The 22,959-nt window shown below is 36.4% G+C and overlaps 1 protein-coding gene and 1 pseudogene across 4 annotated transcripts in view; one reads left to right on the top strand and one right to left on the bottom strand.

Annotated features, from left to right (window-relative positions):
- The first annotated feature begins 7,798 nt into the window (after nucleotides 1-7,798).
- On the top strand, nucleotides 7,799-15,556 carry LOC140508002 (baculoviral IAP repeat-containing protein 2-like; annotated as a pseudogene).
- A 1,121-nt stretch (nucleotides 15,557-16,677) lies between these two features.
- The window catches only part of GABPA (GA binding protein transcription factor subunit alpha), a 76,027-nt gene continuing 69,745 nt past the window's right edge, over nucleotides 16,678-22,959 (bottom strand). For all 4 annotated transcript variants that reach the window (XM_072614896.1, XM_072614895.1, XM_072614897.1 and 1 more), the window contains one exon: nucleotides 16,678-19,803. In XM_072614896.1, the coding sequence (XP_072470997.1) occupies nucleotides 19,575-19,803 (229 nt within the window). In that variant the 3' untranslated portion in view covers nucleotides 16,678-19,574. The remainder of the gene's footprint in view (nucleotides 19,804-22,959) is intronic.

Below are 22,959 nucleotides of genomic sequence, written 5' to 3'. Positions count from 1 at the left end.
TTTTCTTATCTGTAAAATTGGGATAATAATAATACCTACCTTTCAAGATTATTGTAAGGATCATTAGATTGTGAACTCCTTGAGAACAGGGCCAGTCTTTTGTCTCTTTGTGTATCTCCAGAACTTGGCACAGTACCCAGAACATAGTAAACACTTAATAAAGGCTTGTTTCCTTGCCTTCCCTTTCTACCGATCTGAGGGCACATCAAGGCAGCTACATGGAAATCCTCCAAGCTTAGTAGGAAACTTGGCTTGCACTTTTGTTTCTATTTTTGTTTTCCTTTTCCTTCTTTCGTGCAGCTTACATGCGACATTTTGAATCCCCAAGGTCAGGGTTGATCGGAAACATCCCTAAAGTCTTCCTAAGGACTTCTAGACTTTAAGGACCTTACCATTAAGGAGTAGAGAATGGTACGAAAAATATCCTAACTCCTTAATCCCCTGAAGATTATTTTTATTTAGAAGATACAGAAAACATCGAACCTCTCTGACTCAGTATATTCACTTATAAAAATAGAGGATTGGACTATATGACTTCTAAGAGTCATTCCTATTAGAAATTTATACATTTATGATCCCTTGGCTCTCATGGCACTATCCTGACTCTTTGACCAAAGAAATAGTATATAGACAAGTAAAAAGAAAGTAAGAAAGGGGAGAATGGAAAGTGGAGGGGCGGGGGGAGAGAAATTAATCTATCGGTTAATGAATCAATCTGTTGTATAAATTGGTTCTGCTTACTTCACTCAGCATCAATTCATACAAGTCTTCCCAGGTTTCTCTGAAAGTGACTCAGATCATTTCTTAAGATGCATAATATGCAATTGCTTTCATATACTTTAAATTGTTCAGCCATTCCTCAATTGTATACTCCCTTAGTTTCCAGTTCTTTGCTATAACAAAAGAACAGTTATAAATATTTTTGTACTTATAATTGCTTTTCATCTTTCTTTGATTTTTTTCTTAGCTATAAGCTTAAGTCCCTAAGTCAAAAGGTATGTATATGCACAGTTAGTGACTTTTGGAGCATTATTACAAATTTGCTTTCCAGAATGGTTGGACTAATTCATTCGTGTCCCTGTTCAATTGCTGTCCCTCTAATAACTGTCATTTTCTTCTTTTGTCTTTTTTTCCAATCTAATATTTAGGTGTTAAGTGTTGGAGATACAAAGAAAGGCAGAAGATACTACCACCTCTCAAGGAACTCACAGTCTAAGGAAAAGACAATACAAAAATAACTATGCACAAATGATATATATATGTGTGTGTGTGTATGTACATATACACATACATACAAATATATACATATGTATATATATATATATATATATATATATATATATATATATATATATGAAAAAAATTGGAGTTAATAAATGGAAGGGACTAGCCTTAAATGAGCATCAGGAAAGGTTTCCCTGAGAAGGTGAGATTTTAGCTGAAACTTGAAAGAAGTCAGGGAAGCCAGAAGGTGGAAATGAGGATGAAGAAAGTTCTAGAACAGGGACAGTATGAAAATAATCAGAGTCAGGAAATTGAGCTTCTTATTTAAGGAATTATAGGAAAACCATTCTGGATCTCAGAGTGTACATGTGGGGGGCGAGGGGAGGGTGGTAGGAGTGATATTATGTAAGGCCTAAGAAGACTAGAAAGTTAGGAGGAGACCAGCTTATGAAGGTCTTTGAATGTCAGCGAGTTTTAAATTTGATCATGGAGTTGACAGGGAGCCACTGGAATTTATTGAAGAAGGGTATTACATGGTCAGATCAGCCCTTCAGGAAGGTTAATTTGACTTGTGAGGTAAAACCTCAGAGTTGCTTTAATTTGTGTTTCTCTATTAGTGATCTGTGTGTGGCTAAGATGGAATGGAGAAGTAGGTCATAGGAAATTGGTAAATTGAGGACCTGGGAAATTAGAGTGTATAAGGAAGTATATATGCTGAAGTCCCTCTAGTATGAGGGTTGGATTTGGAGTGGAAAGACTGTGAGTCAGGGCACTGAAATCTCTTCATTTCTTAACTGGCTGTACTCCTTTGGTCTTCTCTATCATGGCACTAAGTCTCATCATCAGGAGCCTCCTCAGGGATATAGCAGAATAAGTACATTAGTGCTCTGCTGGTGGAGTTGTGAATTGGTCCAACCATTCTAGAGAAGAATTTGGAATGGTGACCAAAAATTTATAAAACTGTGCATACCCCTTGACTCAGCAATACTGTTTACTAGGTCTGTATTCCAAAGATATTGAAGAAAAAGGAAAAGGAATTATTTGTACAGAAATTTTGTAGCATCTCTTTTTCTTGTGGCAATGAATTGGAAATTGAGGGGATGTCCATCAATTGGGAAATGACTGAACAAGTTGTGGTATATGATTGCAGTGAAATACTATTGTGATAAGAAATGACATGAGAGATGTTTTCAGAAAAAAAGAGCAAACTTATATGAACTGATGAGAACTGAAGTGAGAAGAACCAAGGAGAACATTGCATATAGTAAAAGCAATATTGTAACGATAACCAACTGTGAAAAACTTAACTATTTTGATCAATACAATCATCCATAACAATTCCAAAAGACTCATGGTGAAAAATGCTCTCTGCTTCCAGAGGGAGAACTGATGAACTCTGGGTACAAATTGAGACATATTGATTTTCAATTTATTTTTCTTAGTGTGTGTGTGTGTGTGTGTGTGTGTGTGTGTGTGTGTGTGTGTGTGTGTGTTTTAACCACAAGGCTAATAAGGAAATGTCTTGCATGATTTCCCATGTATAATGGGTATCATATTGCTTACCTTCTCAATGGGGGGAGGAGGAGTTGGAGGGAGAGAATTTGGAACTTAAAATAAAAATAAATGTTACAAAATTTTTAAAAAAAACAGGAATTTCATCATCCTGAAAGACTGCATCAGGCTTGGTACTCATACATTATCAGAACTCTCTGCCGGGAGAGAGGGCAAAGAGTTCCTCTTAAAATTGCTATTAAAGGAGGGGGACCAGGCTATCCATCTCTTCATTTCTCATCTATGCTGAGTACATTTCCCCCAACCGCCCACTTTGATCTAAGTTTTCAGCTTCCTTTTGTCTTCTCTCATTAGATTGTAAGCTCCTTCATAGCAGAGACTGTCTTTGTTGTTTTTGTATCCCCTATTTACCTAGGTATCAGATGACTATCCCTACTTTCTCACAGAGTTCTAAGCTGGGAAGGGGAAACTTGATCCTTCCATTGCATCCTCTTCCTAATTTTTTACTTCTTCTCCACAGGCATCTTCACTGATGCCTACGAAACATGCCTAGATCTCTTCCATCTTTAAATAACCCTTCCCTCAGGAGCCAAGATGGCAGAATAGAAGAATAAATCTGTTTGAGCTCTCCCCACAAACTCCTCAAAATATCTGTAAAAAATGACTCTAAACATATTCAAGAGCAGCAGAGGCCACAAAATGACAGAGTGAAACAGATTTCCAGCTCAAGACAATCTGGAAGGCTGACAGGAAGGGTCTACTGCACCAGGCTCAGAGTAGAACGCAGCCCAGAGTGGGTTGTGCTAATACAGATAGGGCTGGAGCAGGCCTCAGAGGACTGAATCACTGGCAGCTGCAGCAGTTTCCAGACTTCTCAACCCACAATCGCCAAAGATAGCTCAAATGTCAGTGAGAAATTTCTCTCACCTGGCTGAGAGAGGAACATGGTTTGGCCCCAGTCCCAGGCCTAGCTCCAGGGTGGCAGCAGCCACTGCCACAGGGGTAGCTGCTCCTGGAGCTCTTGGCCTACAGATGGTGGGAGAATTGAGCAGCTGATCTGGGTTGAGGTTCAGGGTGGTGGTCCTGGGGTAAGGAGCAGTTCTGGCATGGTGGAGCTGGTGGTGACTATGGAGAGGGAAGCTTATGGTTCCAGGTCAGAAAAAAGTGCTTGTGGATGCTTACAAACTAGAGTGCAGGCCAGGAGAGGGGTAAACACCTCTCCTTTGATCATACCACTTTGAAGGAACTGAGAATTTACAGGTCCCTAGACATATCTCTGAAAACAGCTGCACAAAACTCCTGAAACTTGAGGCAGTACACCCTCCACCTAACAAAGAGCTCAAAAGTCAAGAGCAATTGGCTGGAAAAATGGCCAAAAGGCAAGAAAAATAAGACTATAGAAGGTTATTTTCTTGGTGACAAGGTATTTCATTATGTCCTTGAAGACTAGGAAGATCAAAGCATACAACCAGAGGAATACAGCAAGGTCAAATTTCCTATATCCAAAGTTTCCAAGAAAAATATGAAATGGTCTCAGACCATGGAAAAGTTCAAAAAAGATTTTGAAAATCAAGTAAGAGAAGTAGAGGAAAAATTAAGAAGAGAAATGAGAGTGATGCAAGAAAATTCTGGAAAACAAGTCAACAGCTTGCTAAAGGAGACCCCAAAAAATGCTGAAGAAAATAACACCTTTAAAAATAGACTCAACTAAATGGCAAAAGAAGTCCAAAAAGCCAATGAGGGGAAGACTGCCTTAGAAAGCAGAATTTGCCAAATGAAAAAGGAAGTCCAAAAGCTCACTGAAGAAAATAATTCCTTAAAAATTAGAATGGAGCAAATGGAAGCTAATGACTTTATGAAAAATGAAGAAATTATAAAACAAAACCAAAAGGATGAAAAAATAGAAGACAACGTGAAATATCTCATTGGAAAAAAACTGACCTGGAAAATAGATCCAGGAAAGACAATTTAAAAATTATGGGACTACCTGAAAGCCATGATTAAAAAGAGCCTAGATGTCATCTTTCATGAAATTATCAAGGAAAATTGCCCTGATATTCTAGAACCAGAGGGCAAAATAAATATTGAAAGAATCCACCAATCACCTCCTGAAAGAGATCCAGGAAGAGCAACTCCTAGGAATATTGTAGCCAAATTCCAGAGTTCCCAGGTCAAGGAGAAAATATTGCAAGCGGGCAGAAAGAAACAATTTGAGTATTGAGGAAATACAATCAGGATAACACAAGATCTAACAGCTTCTACCTTAAAGGATCAGAGAGCTTGGAATATGATATTCTAAAGGTCAAAGCATGAGGGATTAAAACCAAGAATCAGCTACCCAGCAAAACAATATAAAACTTCAGGGGAAAAAATGGAATTTCAATGAAATAGAGGACTTCCAAGCATTCTTGGTGAAAAGACCAGAGCTGAATAGAAAATTTGACTTTCATATACAAGAATCAAGAGAAGCATGAAAAGGTAAACACGAAAGAGAAGCCACAAGGAACTCATTAAAGTTGAACAGTTTACATTCCTACATGAAAAGATGATATTTGTAACTCAGGAGACTTTTCTCAGCATTAGGCTAGTTAGAGGGAATACGTATATGTATATAGACAGAAGTCACAAGGTGAGCTGAATATGAAGGGAGAATACCTGAAAAAAAAATAAGTGTTGAGAGGAATGTACTGGGAGAAAGAGAAAGGGACAGATAGTATGTAGCAAATCTCACATAAAAGAGGGAAGAAAGAGCTTTTACAATGGAGGGGAAGAAGGAGGAGGTAAGAGGGAATAAACGAGCCTTACTCTCATCAAATTTGGCTTAAGGAGGGAATAACACACACTCATTTGGGTATGGAAATCTATCTTACCCTGCAGGAAGGCAAGGGGAAAAGGGATAGGAGAGGGAGGATAATAGAAGGCAGATTGGGGAAAGGGGTAATCAGAAGCAAACTCTTTTATGAGGGGACAGGTCAAGGGAGAGAATGAAATAAATGGAGGGCAGGACAGGATAGAGGGAAATGTGGTTAATCTTTTGCAGTATGACTGTTATGGACATGTTTTGCATGGCTACACATGTACGACCTATATCAAATGGCTTGCTTTGTCAATGAGGGTGGGTGAGCAGGGAGGAAGGGAGAGAATAAGGAACTCAAAGCTTAAAAAATGAATGTTAAAAATTACTTTTGCATTCAACTGGGAAATAAGATGTAAAGGCAATGGGGTATAGAAATCTATCTTGCCCTAGAGGAAAATAGAGGAGAGGGGCATGGGAGAAGGGGGGTGAGAGAAAGGAGGGCAGATTTAGAAAAGGGGTGGTTGGGTTGCATGCTGTCCTGGGGTGGGAGGAGGGGAGAGATGGGGAAAAAATCTGGAATTCAATATATTGTGGAAGTGAATGTTGAAAACTGAAAACAAATAAATTTTATGTGTGTATATATCTATATATGTATTTATACCCTTCACTCACCCTATCATCCCCCTCAATTTATCCCCTATTTCTCTTTCTTTTCACAGTCAATTCAGGAAAAAGTTGTATATACTCATTGCCTTCACTTTCTCACCTTCTACTCACTTCTCAGTCTACCCACACCTAACCAAAACTGCTATATTCAAGTTCTCCTGTGAAATTTTTATTGCTAACTTCAGTGGCCTTGACAACTTCTCAGTGGAGGCCTTGATCAGTCAGCCTCCTCTGGGAGAAAACTTGGGTTCCTGTCTCCAGACTGGTGTGGAGCTAAAGCTGCCTCTGTCCCAGTGCCCCATACACCTCAGGCCTATGTGATACATTCTAAGCTAAGGCCCCATATGCTGCATTAGAAAACAGATTTGTGTGTGTTCCTCCTTTTCCCACCCTTTTGCCCTGAGGAACCACAAGGATTGAGATCTTATGACAAAAGCAGGATCTTTCTGTTATAAACATTTTCATTTCTTCTTTAAAGTAATAAATCTCAATATGAAGACCTAGAATTCTTAAAAGTACCATAATCTAAATTCTGAGAGGTACTTTCATGCTTGACTATAGACATTAAATAATGAAAAATGATCTAAAGGTACCTTTTCAGAGTGAGTGAAGGATGATAACAGAAATACATCTATAAAATAATTTTTTGGTAGGGCAAGTTTTTAAGCATACAGGATAACATTATAAGTCTATTCTAACTATTTGTAACCTGGTATATCTTAGGTTAAAATGGTAGTACCAAACATATGCAAAGCTCCTGTTACAGAAATTAAACACCTTTTTGAAGTTTGTAGAAAAATATGTTCTCTACACAAAGCATAAAATTGTAGGTTCAAAATTTTGGAAAGGATGAGTACTATAGTGAAGTAGAAGACAAATACTACAACTTTTGAAAACATTGAAGCAATCAGAAAACTCTACTTTAAGACAGAAAAATAACTGTGTGCTATAAGCAAAATTTGGTCACTTGAAATCATATCCATCTTTATTTAGTGTAAGTTTGGCTTCAGCCAAGATTATGCAAATTGTGCTTCTAAAGTGAAGTTAAATGAAGACCAGATTGTAAAACATGCCATTAATTTTTCAAGCATAGTCTTCTCAATTTAGAAATATACTTTTAAATATTTTCTAATACCATAAAGTTGATTTTAGTGTTTAAGGTATTTTTGGTCCCTTGTAAATTGTCATTAGGAAAATAAGGTTTTAAGGTGTATATACGTATGTATGTATATGTATACATACACATATATACATGGACATCAATGTGGGTTTAAGGTATACGTCTTTAAAAGTTAATCAACTTTCAGTTCACTGAGGTAGTATTGTAATAAGTAAGCAACATGATGATAAACTAGTACCTCACAGGTCTGAGTAAATTATGTCTAAAGTATATTACCATATGCCATTGAGATGACTTGAGAGAATTACTCTACCTCTTTCAGAAGTGACTCAATGTAATTCTAATGCTGGATGTTCTATAACACAAAGAACCTATTCAGTTAGTGTTTTAAGTGCAAAAGGATGAAAAAAGATTCACTTGTACATTTTTAGCTAAATAAACATTACAAAACCACACACAAAACAACCTTGTAGAGAAAGATGTCCCATTTTATTCCCAAAGCACTAAATTATGAATGTGCTAGAGGATGGTGTGCTGTAACCACATTTGATGAAGTGATGCATACGTAATGAAATACGATGTGTCATATGAACTCTACAGAAGGTCTACACATTCTGCTTCCCAATGATCCAGTTTCAGAGAGAAGCCTTTCTTAGGGTGGATTTCTCGAGTTGGATTTTATTATATCAGTATGAATGATAGAGTTAAATGTTTCTGTTGTGGCTTAATGCTGGACAACTGAAAACAAGAGGACAGTGCTACTGACAAATATTAAAAACAACAACTGTTCACTAGCTGTGCCTTTATAGTAGCTAGTTTCACCTATGGTGGAAAACTGAGTAATTGGGAAATAAAAGATGATTCCACGTCAGAACATAGGAGACATTTTCCTAACTGTCCTTTCCTGGAAAATCAGTTCCAAGAAACATCAAGATTCAGTGTTCATAATCTGAGCATGCAAACCCATGTAGCCCATGTTTAAACATTTGTGATGTGAATACCTCAAATTCCAGTTCGTCCAGAGCAGCTTGCAAGTACTGGTTTTTATTATGTGGGTCAAAATGATAACGTCAAATGCTTTTGCTGTGATGGCAGACCTCTGAGCTACTGGAAATTAGAAATTGATTCTTGGGGTGAACATGACAAATGGTTCCCAAGGTGGGAGTACTTGATCTAAATGAAAGTACAAGAGTTTATTAATGAAGTTCAAGCTAGTGACCAAATCTCTTCATCAACTTCAGACACTCTAGGGGACAAATTTGCTGATTTAACAATTATTCATTTTGGACCTGGAGAAAATAATTCAAAACAATCAGTCATGATGAAAACTCCAATGATTAGAAGTCTAGTAAAAGAAACTGTTCAGATAAAATCTTAACATTGTTATGATTATAAAGTAGTTAATGAGGTTGTATCAATGCAGAAGTCAATGAGGGTCTATTCAGTGCAGAAGACTATAAAATGAAGGAGAGACACATTGAACAAATGACCTAACATTAATTTGGAAGAACAGAATGGCTGTTTGAGCATTTGACTCATGTACTTCCTACTCTGGATAGTCTCTTAACATCAGGTGTGATTAATGAGCAGGAACATAGTGTTTTTAAACAAGAGATGTTCCTACAAGCAAGAAAACTAATTGATATCTTTTAGTCAAATATATTGTAACCAATACATACATACATATATATATATATAGTATTGTCTAATATATGTAAGCCAATATATTTAAATTGCTGTAGCCAATATACTTAAAACTTTTCTCAAAGAAATTAATTCTGTGTTGTATAACAATTTATTTGTGGAAAGGAAGATAACACATGTTCCAGAAGATGTTTCAGGTCTCCCTATGGAAAAACAGTTTAGGAGATTACAGGAAGCAAGAACATATAAAGTTTGTATGAATAAAAAAGTTTCTATTGTATTTATTCCCTGTGGTCATCTAGTAGTATGCAAAAGAATGTGTTCCTTTTTTAAGAAAATGCCCAGGGGGTGGAGCCAAGATGGCGGAGTAGAAAGATACACATATGCTAGCTCCGAACCCACAGCCCATAAAATACCTGTAAAGAAGAACTCCCAACAAATTCTGAAGCAGCAGAAGCCACAGAACAATGGAGCAGAAGAGATTTCTGTTCCAGAGAGACCTGAAAAACTGACCCGAAAGGTCCGTCGCACACCAGACCCAGAGCAGAGCCCAGCCCTGCCTTGGCCACACAGCACCAAGAGGAGCACATCCAAGCAGGCTTCAGGGACAGAATCTCCAACAGCTATGCAGGTCCCTCCACCCACAGGTGCCGAAGGTCAGTGAGAGGGTCTCTTTAGCTGGTCGAGAGGGGAGTGGGGTGTCCCCATAACTCAGGCCCTCTTGGGAGGCAGCAGTGGAGGCAGCAGCAGACAGGGGCTCCCAAAGCAGGCAGGAGCTTGGATCCATTGTTGAAGGTCTCAGCATAAACCTCCTGAGGGAACTGAGCCCATGAGGCGGCCCTGCCCCCACCAGAGCACCTGAACTTAATCTCACACTGAATAGCAGCCCCTCCCCCCACCCCACCCAAAGCCCTGAGGCTGGGAAGCAGCATTGGATCTCAGACCCCAAGCCCTGGCTGGGCATATCTGGAGGCGTGGTGGGTGTGGAGAGGACACTCAGAAGTCAAGTCACTGGCTGGGAAAATGCCCAGAAAAAGGAAAAAAAATAAGACCATAGAAGGTTACTTTCTTGGTGAACAGATATCTCCTCCCTTCCTTTCAGAGGAGGAAGAACAATGCTTACCATCAGGGAAAGACACAGAAGTCAAGGCTTCTGTATCCCACACATCCAAAATAAATATACCATGGGCTCAGGCCATGGAAGAGCTCAAAAAGAATTTTGAAAATCAAGTTAGAGAGGTGGAGGAAAAATTGGGAAGAGAAAAGAGAGAGATGCAAGAAAAGCATGAAAAGCAGGTCAACACCTTGCTAAAGGAGACCCCAAAAAAATGCTGAAGAAAATAACACTTGAAAAATAGGCTAACTCAATTGGCAAAAGAGGTTCAAAAAGCCAATGAGGAGAAGAATCCGTTCAAAAGCAGAATTAGCCAAATGGAAAAGGAGGTTCAAAAACTCACTGAAGAAAATAGTTCTTTCAAAATTAGAATGAAACAGATGGAGGCTAATGACTTTATGAGAAACCAAGAAATCACAAAACAAAACCAAAAGAATGAAAAAATGGAAGAGAATGTGAAATATCTCATTGGAAAAACAACTGACCTGGAAAATAGATGCAGGAGAGACAATTGAAAAATTATGGGACTACCTGAAAGCCATGATCAAAAAAAGAGCCTAGACATCATCTTTCATGAAATTATCAAGGAAAACTGCCTTGAAATTCTAGGACCAGAGGGCAAAATAAGTATTCAAGGAATCCATCGATCACCACCTGAAAGAGATCCAAAAAAGAGAAACTCCTAGGAACATTGTGGCCAAATTCCAGAGTTCCCTGGTCAAGGAGAAAATATTGCAAGAAGCTAGAAAGGAACAATTCAAGTACTGTGGAAATACAATCAGGATAACACAAGATCTAGCAGCTTTTACATTAAGGGATGGAAGGGCGTGGAATATGATATTCCAGAAGTCAAAGGAACTAGGACTAAAACCAAGAATCACCTACCCAGCAAAACTTAGTATAATACTTCAGGGGAAAAAATGGTCTTTCAATGAAATCAAGGACTTTCAAGCATTCTTGATGAAAAGACCAGAGCTGAAAAGAAAATTTGACTTTCAAACACAAGAATGAAGAGAAGCATGAAAAGGTAAACAGCAAAGAGAAGTCATAAGGGACTTTACTAAAGTTGAACTGTTTACCTTCCTACATGGAAAGCCAATATTTGTAACTCTTGAAACTTTTCAGTATCTGGGTAGTTGGTGGGATTACATACACACACACACACACATACACACACACACACACACGCGTGTGCACGCACATGCGCGCACGTAGACACAGAGACAGAGAGCACAGAGTGAATGGAATAGGATGGGATCATATCTTAAAAAAAATGAAATTAAGCAGTGATAGAGAAATATATTGGGAGGAGAACGGGAGAAATGGAATGGGGCAAATTATCTCTCATAAAAGAGGAAGGCAAAAGACTTTTTAGTGGAGGGGAAAAGAGGGGAGGTGAGAGAAAAAACATGAAGTTTACTCTCATCACATTTGACTAAAGGAAGGAATAAAATGCACACTCATTTTGGTATGAAAACCTATCTTACAATACAGGAAAGTGGGGGAGAAGGGGATAAGCAGGGTAGGGGGGATGATGGAAGGGAGGGCAATGGGAGGAGGGAGCAATCTGAAGTCAACACTTGGGGAGGGACAGGATCAAAAGAGAGAATAGAAGCAATGGGGGGCAGGATAGGATGGAGGGAAATATAGTTAGTCTTACACAACACGACTATTATGGAAGTCATTTGCAAAACTACACAGACATGGCTTATATTGAATTGCTTGCCTTCCCAAAGGGAATGGGTGGGGAGGGAGGGATGAAGAGAAGTTGGAACTCAAAGTTATAGGAACAACTGTCCAGTACTGTTCTTGCTACTAGGGAATAAGAAATACAGGTAATGGGGTATAGAAAGTTATCTGGCCCTACAGGACAAAAGAGAAGATGGGGACAAGGGAAGGGAGGGATGATAGAAGAGAGGGCAGATTGGTTATAGGGGCAATCACAATGCTCGGTGTTCGGGGATGGGGGCAGGGGGCAAATGGGGAGAAAATTTGGAACCCAAAATTTTGTGAAAATGAATGTTAAAAGTTAAATAAATAAATTAAATAAATTTTAAAAAAAAGATTAAAAAAAAAGAAAATGTCCCATTTGCAGGGGTATAATCAGATATACAGTTCATATAATTCTTTCATGAAAAATAATCCATACCTCCAAATTTGTATGAAAAGACTTCAAAATTATCAATCATGAACACTGAAATCTTTCAGAAGAGAGAGAAGTTGGTAGGGCTTTTTAGTAACAAATTTATGTACAATTCTGGCTTGATATCAGTTACTTGGTTTTTATTAAAGTACCTGCTGTCATATACTAGAAGCATAATTCCCTGAAAGTTTGTGTATTGGTGTGTATGTTTTTGCATTGGGAGAGCAGGATGTGATGTTGTGTGCTTGAAAGTATAAGGATAAAGGCTAGAAATACTGTCATTATATAGTATTTTGAGATAACTGAATCTGTGTATATATACATATATTTAGTGTGATGTTTTTAATCTCTGTATGCATACATTTGTGAAGAAATCTACAAATATTTGCATACATGTACATTTGTATATGTATATGTGTGCATACACACTCATATATACATGTGTGTATACACACATACACATGCATACACACATATATTATATATATATATATATATATAATATATACATATATTCAGAGAAAGAGAGAGACAGAGAGGGACAGAGAGAAACTAGGTGGCACAGTGCACAGTAGATACAATGCAAGGACTAGAGTTAAGAAGATAAGTCTGGCCTCAGACACTTAGTAGCTGTGTGATCCTGGGCAAGTCACTTAACCCTTTGTAATGGTAATTTAAATGAGAAGACCTTTCCCATTCATTAATAGGACCATGTGCCCTGCCTGGGTCACATGGGAAGTCTAGGTCACATGAAGCCTGTGGTAGGAAGAGCTTGCTGACTGGGTGGAACAGAGCTGAGAGGAAATTGGTCCAAGTAGTCAGAATTAAGGGAGAGAAAGCAGGCTGCTGGCTAGTGTGAGTGAAAGAGCCTGTTTGTGATTTGTTTAAGGGAGCTGGTTTGTGGGAAGCCTAACAGAGGGAAGGTTTGGGGATAGTGTTGCCCTCTGCATTGTTATCGTGTATAGATTTCTTTGTTGCTGTGATGAATTTGGCTTTCTGGTGTTTGAATAAATGCTTTGGTTCTGTCTTCCATGTGGAGAGTCTGTTGTATTTCGTGATTCAGAATTGCACTGGGATATTCAAGGCTGCCATAGGCTCTGTGAACATCACATTGGTGCTACACCCTGTTTGCCTCAGTTTCTTTATTTATAAAATAAGTTGAAGAAAATGGCAAACCACCCCAGTGTCTTTGCCAAGAAAACCCCAAATGGGATCATAAATAATCAGACATAAGTGAAATGACTCAACAATATGTGTGTGTGTGTGTATGTTTTCTTTAAGGAAACTCCAGATTACATCTAATGTTCTTAAAATTCCTCTAACAAGTGAAAATATGAATTTATGACAAATAAGATTAGAAAGCAGCTTTCTGCATTATAATGTGATTTATGAAGAGTTTCTCTAGTGATCTGTATTTACAATGATTTTATTTTAGGAGCATGGCTATTTTATGTCAGATACTTGAATTCATTATGAAAAACTGAATAATACTGTTGTAGTAGGATGATATCCTTCATAAGAGAAATTATATTTGTTTTGTGAAAACTTAAGTAATAATGTTCCTTTTTATAAAAGGTGTCTACTGTAATTCCTTACTTGTTTTTTTGTATTTTCTGTACTGTGTTGCTGTTAATGTTTTGGGGGGGCAGGGGGAGACAAGGTTTAGTGACTTACCCAGAGCCACACAGCTAGTAAGTGTCTGAGGCCAGATTTAAATTGAGATCCTCCTCACTCCAGGACTCATGCTCTATCAACTGCACCACCTAGCTGCCCTTGCTGTTAATACTTTTAACAGTTGTTTCTGTATGATGCCACCTGGTGTGAAGATGTATACAGCTGCCATCTTTGTCTTTGTCTAGTGCTTTGAACATCATAGTCAATAAATGTTTGTTAATCAAATGAAAAAATGATTTCAATTAAAAAACCAAATTTAATGTCCTTTTACCAGTCCCCATCTTTCTTGGTCTCTCTGCAGTATTTAACAGTGATGATCACCTTGTCTTCCTTAATATTTTCTCCTCTGCATTTTCATGACACATTGCTTTCTCCTACTTTTCCATTTCCTTCTCTGTATCCTTTGTAGGCTCATCATCCATGTCTCAGTCCCTATGTGTTGGTGTATCCCAGGATTCAACAAATGCCATAGGTTCCATTATCATGTACATCCCAAATGTACACATCCAGCTCTCATCCCCCTCTGAATTCTAGTCCTACACATTCAACTACCTACATGCCTATTAACTACTATTACACATAGCAACTCGACCTGATTTTCTCATAGACATTTCAAACTCGACATCTAAAATAGAAGTCATCATTCCTCCAAACCTCACTCTTCCCCCTAACTTTCTTATTTCTGTCAAGGTTACTACCACTTTTCCAATATCCTCCACATAGCTGCCAAAATGATATTCCTAAAACTTAATCTGACTATGCCACTCCTTTCTACTCAAGAAGTACCAGTGACTACCACTGTCTAGCAAAAAAGACAAAATGTCTCTGAATTGGTATCTAAAGCCCTTCACCAACTGGCTCCATTCACTTTTCCAGGTTTATCACTTCTCTTTATACGCTCAATTTCCCAAAGTAGCCTACTTACTGCTCTGTACACACAATAATCCTGTGTCCAGGACTTTGCCCAGGCTGTCCTTGATGCCCACTTCTCACTTCTAACTTCTAGAACTTCTATCTCCCTTGGAAGTTCAGCTTAAGTGCTAATTCTCTCTCTCCATAGACACACACACACACCTACATACATATATATAAGAATATATAGTATCTTTCCTGATTCCTCCAGTTACTAGTCTTTACCCTACTTCCCCAATTCCTTTGCATTTATATCTGTCCTTGATGTTGCTCCAAATAGAAGTTGCTTGAAAATGGATCTATTTAATTTTTCTTTACACGCTCTGTAAATGGAAATGCACTCTATCCATATTTTTGCACACAAATCTTTAGATGCCAATATTAATATTTCATCTCTTTTAACATGAGTTGAAATCCAAACTTACTCATTAATGCTAAAAATATTTTAAAGGGTGTTTTGTTTATCCAGAACAAAAAAAATTTGTTTATCCCACAATGTAGGTTAATCTGTAAAATCATGTGTAAACACATGCCCTATTTACAGATTAACCTACATTGTGGGAATAGTGAGGACAGTGAGTACTTTTATACAATCAAGAAGTTAATTAAAAATCTTAGACACAAATTACAATGAATGAAAATACCTCAACACTTTCCTAATCTTGTCATTGATTTCTAAACCAGCTTTTAAGAAGTGTGCTGGACAAAGAAATAAGAAGGTATTGGGAATTAGGAGACGTGTTATTGTGAATTTAGCTTTACTACTGTACGAAACGTCATTTAACCTCTTCAGTTTTGCTCATCTGAGACAGAGTTGGACTAAATTGCCTCCAGAGCTAACATTGTGTGAAATTAAGTCAAAATTAAAATGAGACTATGATGCATAGGACAGTGATAAAGCTAAAAGTCACCATAAGTGTCAACTCATCCAAGCCCATCAGGGTTGAGGAAAAAGAGGCCCAGAGAGGTTAAATAGATTGCCAAAGATCACAGAAGCTGTTAAATGGCAAAAGCAGAATTAAAACTTAGGCTCTGTAACTCTAAATACAATGAAAAAAACTCTTTCCATTACACTACCTGTTACATTTGGATAGAAAATAACCACATTTAAAAGCATTTCCCTTGCTCAATCCAAAAAATCAGAAACAAAAGTTGAAATGTGAGACGGTCCAATTACGGGTACATAAAAAGCTTTAACAAAGAGTTGAACCAGGCATTCATCTGAACTTTAGTACAATTCTAAGCATTTCGCTGATTCTAATACTATGCCTATTAACTTTGAGACTTAAACTTAGGATTTAAAAAACATTTTATTATATGCCATTATCACTATCATGTCTGAAGTAAGCACTGTCTAGGATTATTAAAAAAACACACAAAAAAACCCCAAAACCAAGAACTAAACAAAATACCAAAGTGTAGTCCTTTACATTCACAGAGTAGCCTTTTAGTTTGGTTTTGTATTTTTTTCAAATTAGTTTAGAGACACTGATTCTATTTATTTATGATTTAACATAAGGTTTGAGGTTACTGCATAGGGTAAATCAGATAGAATGCTAGGATTAGAGGCATGAAAACCTGGGTGAAAATTTTGCCTCTTAAGACTTATTAGTTATACATGTGACTGTGGGCAACTTTTTCATCTTTGTGCTGTGTAGGTGATTTCCTAGAAATTGCCTAGTAAATCACAGGTTTTCTGTTAGTGGGAGGAGTTCCTGTACCAATGAAATTACACTTTCCTATATTTGTGTATGAGCTTCAAGTGCTAATTGCTTAGCTATGATACAGGAATGTGATATTTTCAACCTTTCATTTAGGAATTTGAGACTACTATTGTATTTAGAAAAAAAAACCCTCAAACATCAAAGACATTTATTGTTCAACAGTTTTATTCTTCTTATTTTATGATTTTGACATTTTATGCACAAATATTTTTGTATCTGAGTAAAAATAGAAAAGAATTGTTTTATTTAAAATTACTAAAAAAACACGAATACATAATTGTTACTATGACAGTATAAGTGTCTTTATTTAAAGAGTAAAAACATATTCAAAAAATCCTGCTTCCCTTTACAAAAGATGGGTAATTTTTTTTCCTGGTAGCAACAGAACAATATCGTCAAAGTCTTAATATCTGTATACCCTCTAGATCTGATGACCTAGCTAATCAAAGATTTGCAAGTATGACAAATTGGAAAACAGTTTTGTGCTATCTGAAAGTTGCACTAGCCCTTTTTAAAGGGGAGGAGTGCATAAATCACAAATGTAGAAAAACAGCAGACCTTACCAAAAATAAATGAAACAAACTTTCAAAGAAAGTTATTCTTGTTCTATAGTGGAGGGGTTTCAGGTAATTGCTTAGAAAATAAATGCAAATATTAACCTGAATTATTTCTAATTTACTGATGATATACTTGGTTTGATAAGAAACTTTTAATTTCAGTGTGGAGTTTAACTACAGGAAAGCATCTCTCTTTAGGATAACCCACCTCTAATTTAACATGCTAACACATGATTTTCCAGATCTTTGCCACAGTTTCAGGCATGTTAGCTATAGATGTAAACTGCTACATAAAAAAGAGGGACATTTGAAAACAGAACTGCCTAATAAACCTTCCAACTGAATATTCATTAGCTTCAAAAATACGTACGTTAGGACAAAGTTGTAGCCAAAATTAGCCTAAAATTTTCTTGGCTGATATTTCTGATATCATTGGTGGATAAGGCAAATAAGGTGGCTACTGATGGGGAGAAATAGATGAAATTCTACGGGGAAAAAATGTTTCTGGAGAACACTGAAAAAAAAATTGGACCATTGTGGTTCTAGACAGACAAAAATAAAGTAGATTCAATCCTTTTTTCCAAGCCAACAAATATATGTATTTTAGTCAGAGATTGGATCCGAAAAAGATAGAAAGGTTTCTCCCTTTCTCCAGGCGATTCTTTACCAATTAGAAAAATCGTTAAGTAACTTGTCATTTTTTTCCCCTGTGACAAAAGGGGGAGTATGATTACTGTCTTTGAACTTTAGTGGTTAATTGAAGCTATGCTGTTACTTATAAATGCATACTACTCCTTTTATAATCTTTGAGAGAAAAGCCTTATAATTATATAACTTAAATGGCAAAAGTCATTATATCACTTGCATTAACAAACTGACGCATAAAATAGAAATTAAAGAGTTTTATTGTTCTTATACTTCAGCTACATAAAGTGTTGTAGACATTAAAAAAGATATTAAGATATTAATTTTTTTAAAAAGCTAGATTGTTAGAGTAAGGCATTTCTTAACCTGGTAGTGGAAACTATTATGGAAGAAGATAGAGGATGAAAAATATTTAAGAAATTTCTTCCCTGTTTCCAGGATCAGCTGTTAAGAAAATGACTTTCCCTATGAGTCTTGATCTCTTCTACCCAATTAACAGTCAATAACATTTACAGATCTTTCATTATGAAGTTACTGTTTTGGAAAGGGATAAGAGTACGTTTAAAAATGATGTAGGGCATCAAGAATCATGTCTAAGATGCCAACTCACCATCAAGAAGAGCTGAAGAGATATTTATCAGTTTCTTGGTTCTGGATTCAAGGAACATTCTTAAAGAATAATGAAATATTTTTGTTCAGAGTTAATTTATGGTAGGAAAATGGTTATTTACATGGAGGAAAGGGTATGAGAATATTTTAAGATACTGAAAAGGAAGCATAAACGAAAGCCTATTTCCATTTTAAAAAATATTAGACTGTCCAAAAGTCTGGAAGCCAAATTCCCAGCTTTTCATAAGCATATGTGCAAGTAAAATATTATTTTCCTGTATGGCAAGGAACTACTGACTGATTTGAAGTCTTCATTTCATTCAGATAAAAAAAAACATAATGAATATATAAGCTGCCCTGCTTAGTATAACCAGCACCGTAGGGTAATAAAACACAAAACTATTTTCTGGTTGAGGTATACCTTTTCAGGCTTTTAAACTTCTGACAGGAAAAACAGATCATTAAGATTTCTGTTAATAGCTGGTCTATTAGAATTTACATCTCTCAAAATAATTTAAATTCTTGGTCTCATGTATGTATTTTATTCTATACATAATACAATGAATCCACATAATTGGCTTGACTTAAGCCAGATTTAAACCTGGATCTCTTTCTTCAGCACTGACCTTCTGCTAGTCACCTTCTTACTGTACTTCCCTCGCAAATACAAAAATTGCCATAATGACTTGATACCGCAAGTTTAGTAATTTATTCAACTTCTTTATAACATCTCTCATTTCAGTTGTTTGATAAGATGAAACTAACAGGCATACATGCACTAGTGGTGGAAATTCCATTCTGTAGTTTTAATTAAAGTAACATCTAAGACAGCAGAGGGGGAAACAGTCACATTTTCCAAAATTATTAACGTATAACCTCGACTGTTTCCTGTAGATTCTTCATTTACTTTTCTTCTTTAGATGCTACTACAAATTTTTTTGAATTAATACTGACCAGATTCAGCTTTCCTGACAGATATCCAACTACCAACCACAGCGGGACAGCCTTCACACTGAAGACATTGTGTTAATCCCTTAACACATACATATGCATACACTGAAATATATGCTCAAAGTAAAAAGATCCAAATTCACAATAGTCTGAAATCTCTGTAAAAAAATCATGCATCAGATTGTACTGTCTACGAATAAAAGAAGCTTCAGATTCTGTAACAAAGAGCAATGCTTGTTTTAACTATTCAAAAAGGCCTCATGCTTCTATAAGGTCCTGGGCTCAATTATCTTTTTCTGTTTGCAGAGAAGCAGTAGCTAATGCAACTGCTGTGACTGGCTGTGCAATGCCATGGAGCTGCATCTTTGCAAGTTTCTTCTGTTCACACTCTGTAACCAAACGGTTCAACTCTGCTGCACTGTATCCAATAAGAGTCTTCAAATCACAAACAAACTTGTAGACAAACCTCTTGCCTTGTACTTTACAGATCATGTCTCCATCATAGTAATACCTTTAAAAAGAAAAAAAAACACATTAGAATTATGCTTGTGATAGGTAACAGAGATACATTCCCATAACATTACAAAACAGAAATCTAGCAGATTATCTCTGGTTATTTACCAAATTACCATAATTATTTTCTTAGATTTTATCAGAAACTCAATAAATACCTGATGAATGAATGTGACAAATGCTGAAAGCAACCATTAATATAAAAGCCAAAAATTATATTCAATTCAAATCTAGACACACCTCATTGCAAAGACGACCTTAGTGCTACAATAAAGTATTGGCCAGTAAAAAACAAAAACAGATTAAATACCAAAAAGTAATCTAAATACAGAATTATTTCCTAGGAATTATCAAATTGCATCCTCATTTTCTCTTTTGTAAAAAACACAAAACAAAACAAACAAAAGCCCAACAAATCACTTACTTGGAAAAGAATGTCCCACTAACTCATTTATACTTACTTGGTATATGCTAACATATGTATCCGTTGTTCCATTCATAAGAATGTAAGTTCTTTGAGAGTAGGGATTGTCTCATTCTTAAAATCTGTATCCTTGATATCTAGCACAGTGTGTGGCATATGGTGAATGCTTAATAAATGCTTGTAAACTGAGTAACTGACTCATGTCAGGAGATTCCTGGTTCATATTTGCCTCCTTCAACATTTGGGGGAATGAGACCCAGCAATAATGCTTCGAGGACCATACAAATGGGAAAAGATCATAAAAATGGGAAGAGATCATAAAAATGGGAAAAGGTCCCACATGTACAAAAATATTTACAGCAGCTCTCTTTGTGGTGGCCAAAAACTGGAAATCAAGGAGATGCCCATCAATTGAGGAATGTGAATAAATTGTGGTATATGAATGTAATGGAATACTATTGTGCTAGTAGAAATGACGAACAGGAAGACTTCAGAGAGACCTGGAAAGACTTATATGAACTGATGTTGAGTGAAAGGAGCAGAACCAGGAGAAATTTGTACACAGCAACAACCACAGTGTGTGAGGAATTTTTCTGGTAAACTTAGTACTTTCATTGCAATGCAAGGACTTGAATAATTCCCAAAGGTCTCTTAAAGCAAAATGCCTTCCACATCCAGAGAAAGAACTATGGAATTCGATCGCAGAATGAAACAGATCATTTTGTTCTGTATTATGTTTTGGTTTGTTTTATGATTTCTCCCATTCATTTTAATTCTTCTATGCAACATGATTAAGGTGAAAATGTATTTAATAGGAACGTACGTGTAGAACCTCTGTAAAATTGTTTGCCATCTCAGGGCAGGAGTGGGGATGTAGTGTGGAAAGGAGGGGAAAAATCTAAGATATATGGAAGTGATTGTAGAAAACTGAAAACAAATTAAAAAAAAACATTTGGGGGAGTGAGGTAACACAATGGATAGAGTGCTAGGTTTGGAGTCAGGAAGAACTGAGTTTGAATCCTGCCTCAGATTCTTGCTAGCCATGTGACCTAGGCAAGTCATTTAATCTTTTTCAGCCTTAGTTTTTTCATCTGTAAAATGAGAGGGCTGGACTTGATGGCATCCATTTAAACTCGAAATCTGATGTTACTGTCTTACATATCTTGTCCTCCTCACTCCTGGGAGTATCAATTCCTTCAAGAGACAGGATAAAAGTATTGGCCTATGGTAGAAACTTTGTTGTGTCCCTGAATAAATTATAACCTCCTACCTTCCTCATGATCATGTCCCCCCTTTTTGTTCTGAAATATCCTCTTTAGGTACATGCCCTCCTGTGCTTCTCTGTGTCAGGTGCTTCTAGTACCTGCAATTCCCTTTTTCCTAAGGAAAGATGCCATGCATGGCTTTATAACCCTCTCTCAGAGGTAGTGGTCTCTTTAAGCACCAAATCCCTATAGATCAGCAGTTTTCATTTGTTACAAGAACCTGTTAAGGGTTCACAATAATTGTCTAGAGGATGTATGTTACCAATTTTTAATGGTATCTTTATGCAATAAATGTTATAAATATATTTTCCCCCTGAGACAAGCATATGGATGTTTGAAACACCAAAGGACTTTTCCTGCAACAATTTGAAACAATCATGATCATGTGGACAATGACTTTGGAGTTTGTACAGCAGTTACATCAAATGCTAACTACTTCTGACAAAGCTCAATGTGTTCCTGCAGTTTCTAAATCCATTATCAAATCGTTTTCAAATTGCTATAAGGATTCAACATTTGACCACAAACCCATGCCCAACAGATGGTCAAATGTATGTATATACCCTCATTTGCATTCCATACACTGTACAATATGAAGGCTGTTTTCCAATTTAAACATCCTCCAATTATGTTATCATTCTTTGTTCTAGTGAATTTTCAAATGAACTTGTTGACAACACTGCTGGTTCAGTTGTTCATTAAGTTCTCTAAGAATGTAGCCAGTGTGCCAGCAGTAGAAGAGAAGTCATGTCCAATAAGTTTAATTCCTTGAAACGTTTAGTTTATAAATAAATATTTTTAAAAATGAAGCAATTTGTGTAAATAAACTAAGTAGATTTAACATTTAATATAGTGCTTGTCATTAACCAGTAAAAAAGTAAATATTTTGTATCTTAACTAGCTATTTTTCAATTGGCTAGGAAGTGAAATATAAAAAATGAATTTCCATCTCTCAGCACAAGAGCTTGTGAAATCCTCCTAACCAATTCTACCATATATTTGTGTGAGCAAACAGTTTCATTTTATTCTTGTTTTAAATGAAAATATAGAAATAAACTACATGGAGAACAAGATTTAAAACTGTGTTTCTCTGGTGGTGAGCCAAGTATTGCAAACCTATGTTCAATGAAAATGTCCAACATTGAAATTAAGTTTACACAAGATTATTAAACATTTTCCAATGTAACTTAATGGAACTTATTTTTATTAAATGTTATTTATATTAAAAATCTGTAAAATAAGGAAATATAATATGAAATTTGGTAAATAATAATAAGCAAGTGAGGTCTTGCTGGATTACTTCTTTTAATTCTTATAGAATACCTCACATAAAATAATTATGTTAAAATTAATTTTATATTTATAATTTTAATAACTATAGGCAGATAAAAAGATTTGATAATTATAGTTAAATAATGAAAAATTTAATTTGGACCTTTTGGGGGCAAAAGTCTTCATTGTAGTT

Source organism: Notamacropus eugenii, chromosome 5, assembly GCF_028372415.1.
Source record: "Notamacropus eugenii isolate mMacEug1 chromosome 5, mMacEug1.pri_v2, whole genome shotgun sequence".
In the NCBI taxonomy this organism is placed as follows: domain Eukaryota; kingdom Metazoa; phylum Chordata; class Mammalia; order Diprotodontia; family Macropodidae; genus Notamacropus; species Notamacropus eugenii.
This window is presented reverse-complemented; position numbering and strand designations above follow the sequence as displayed.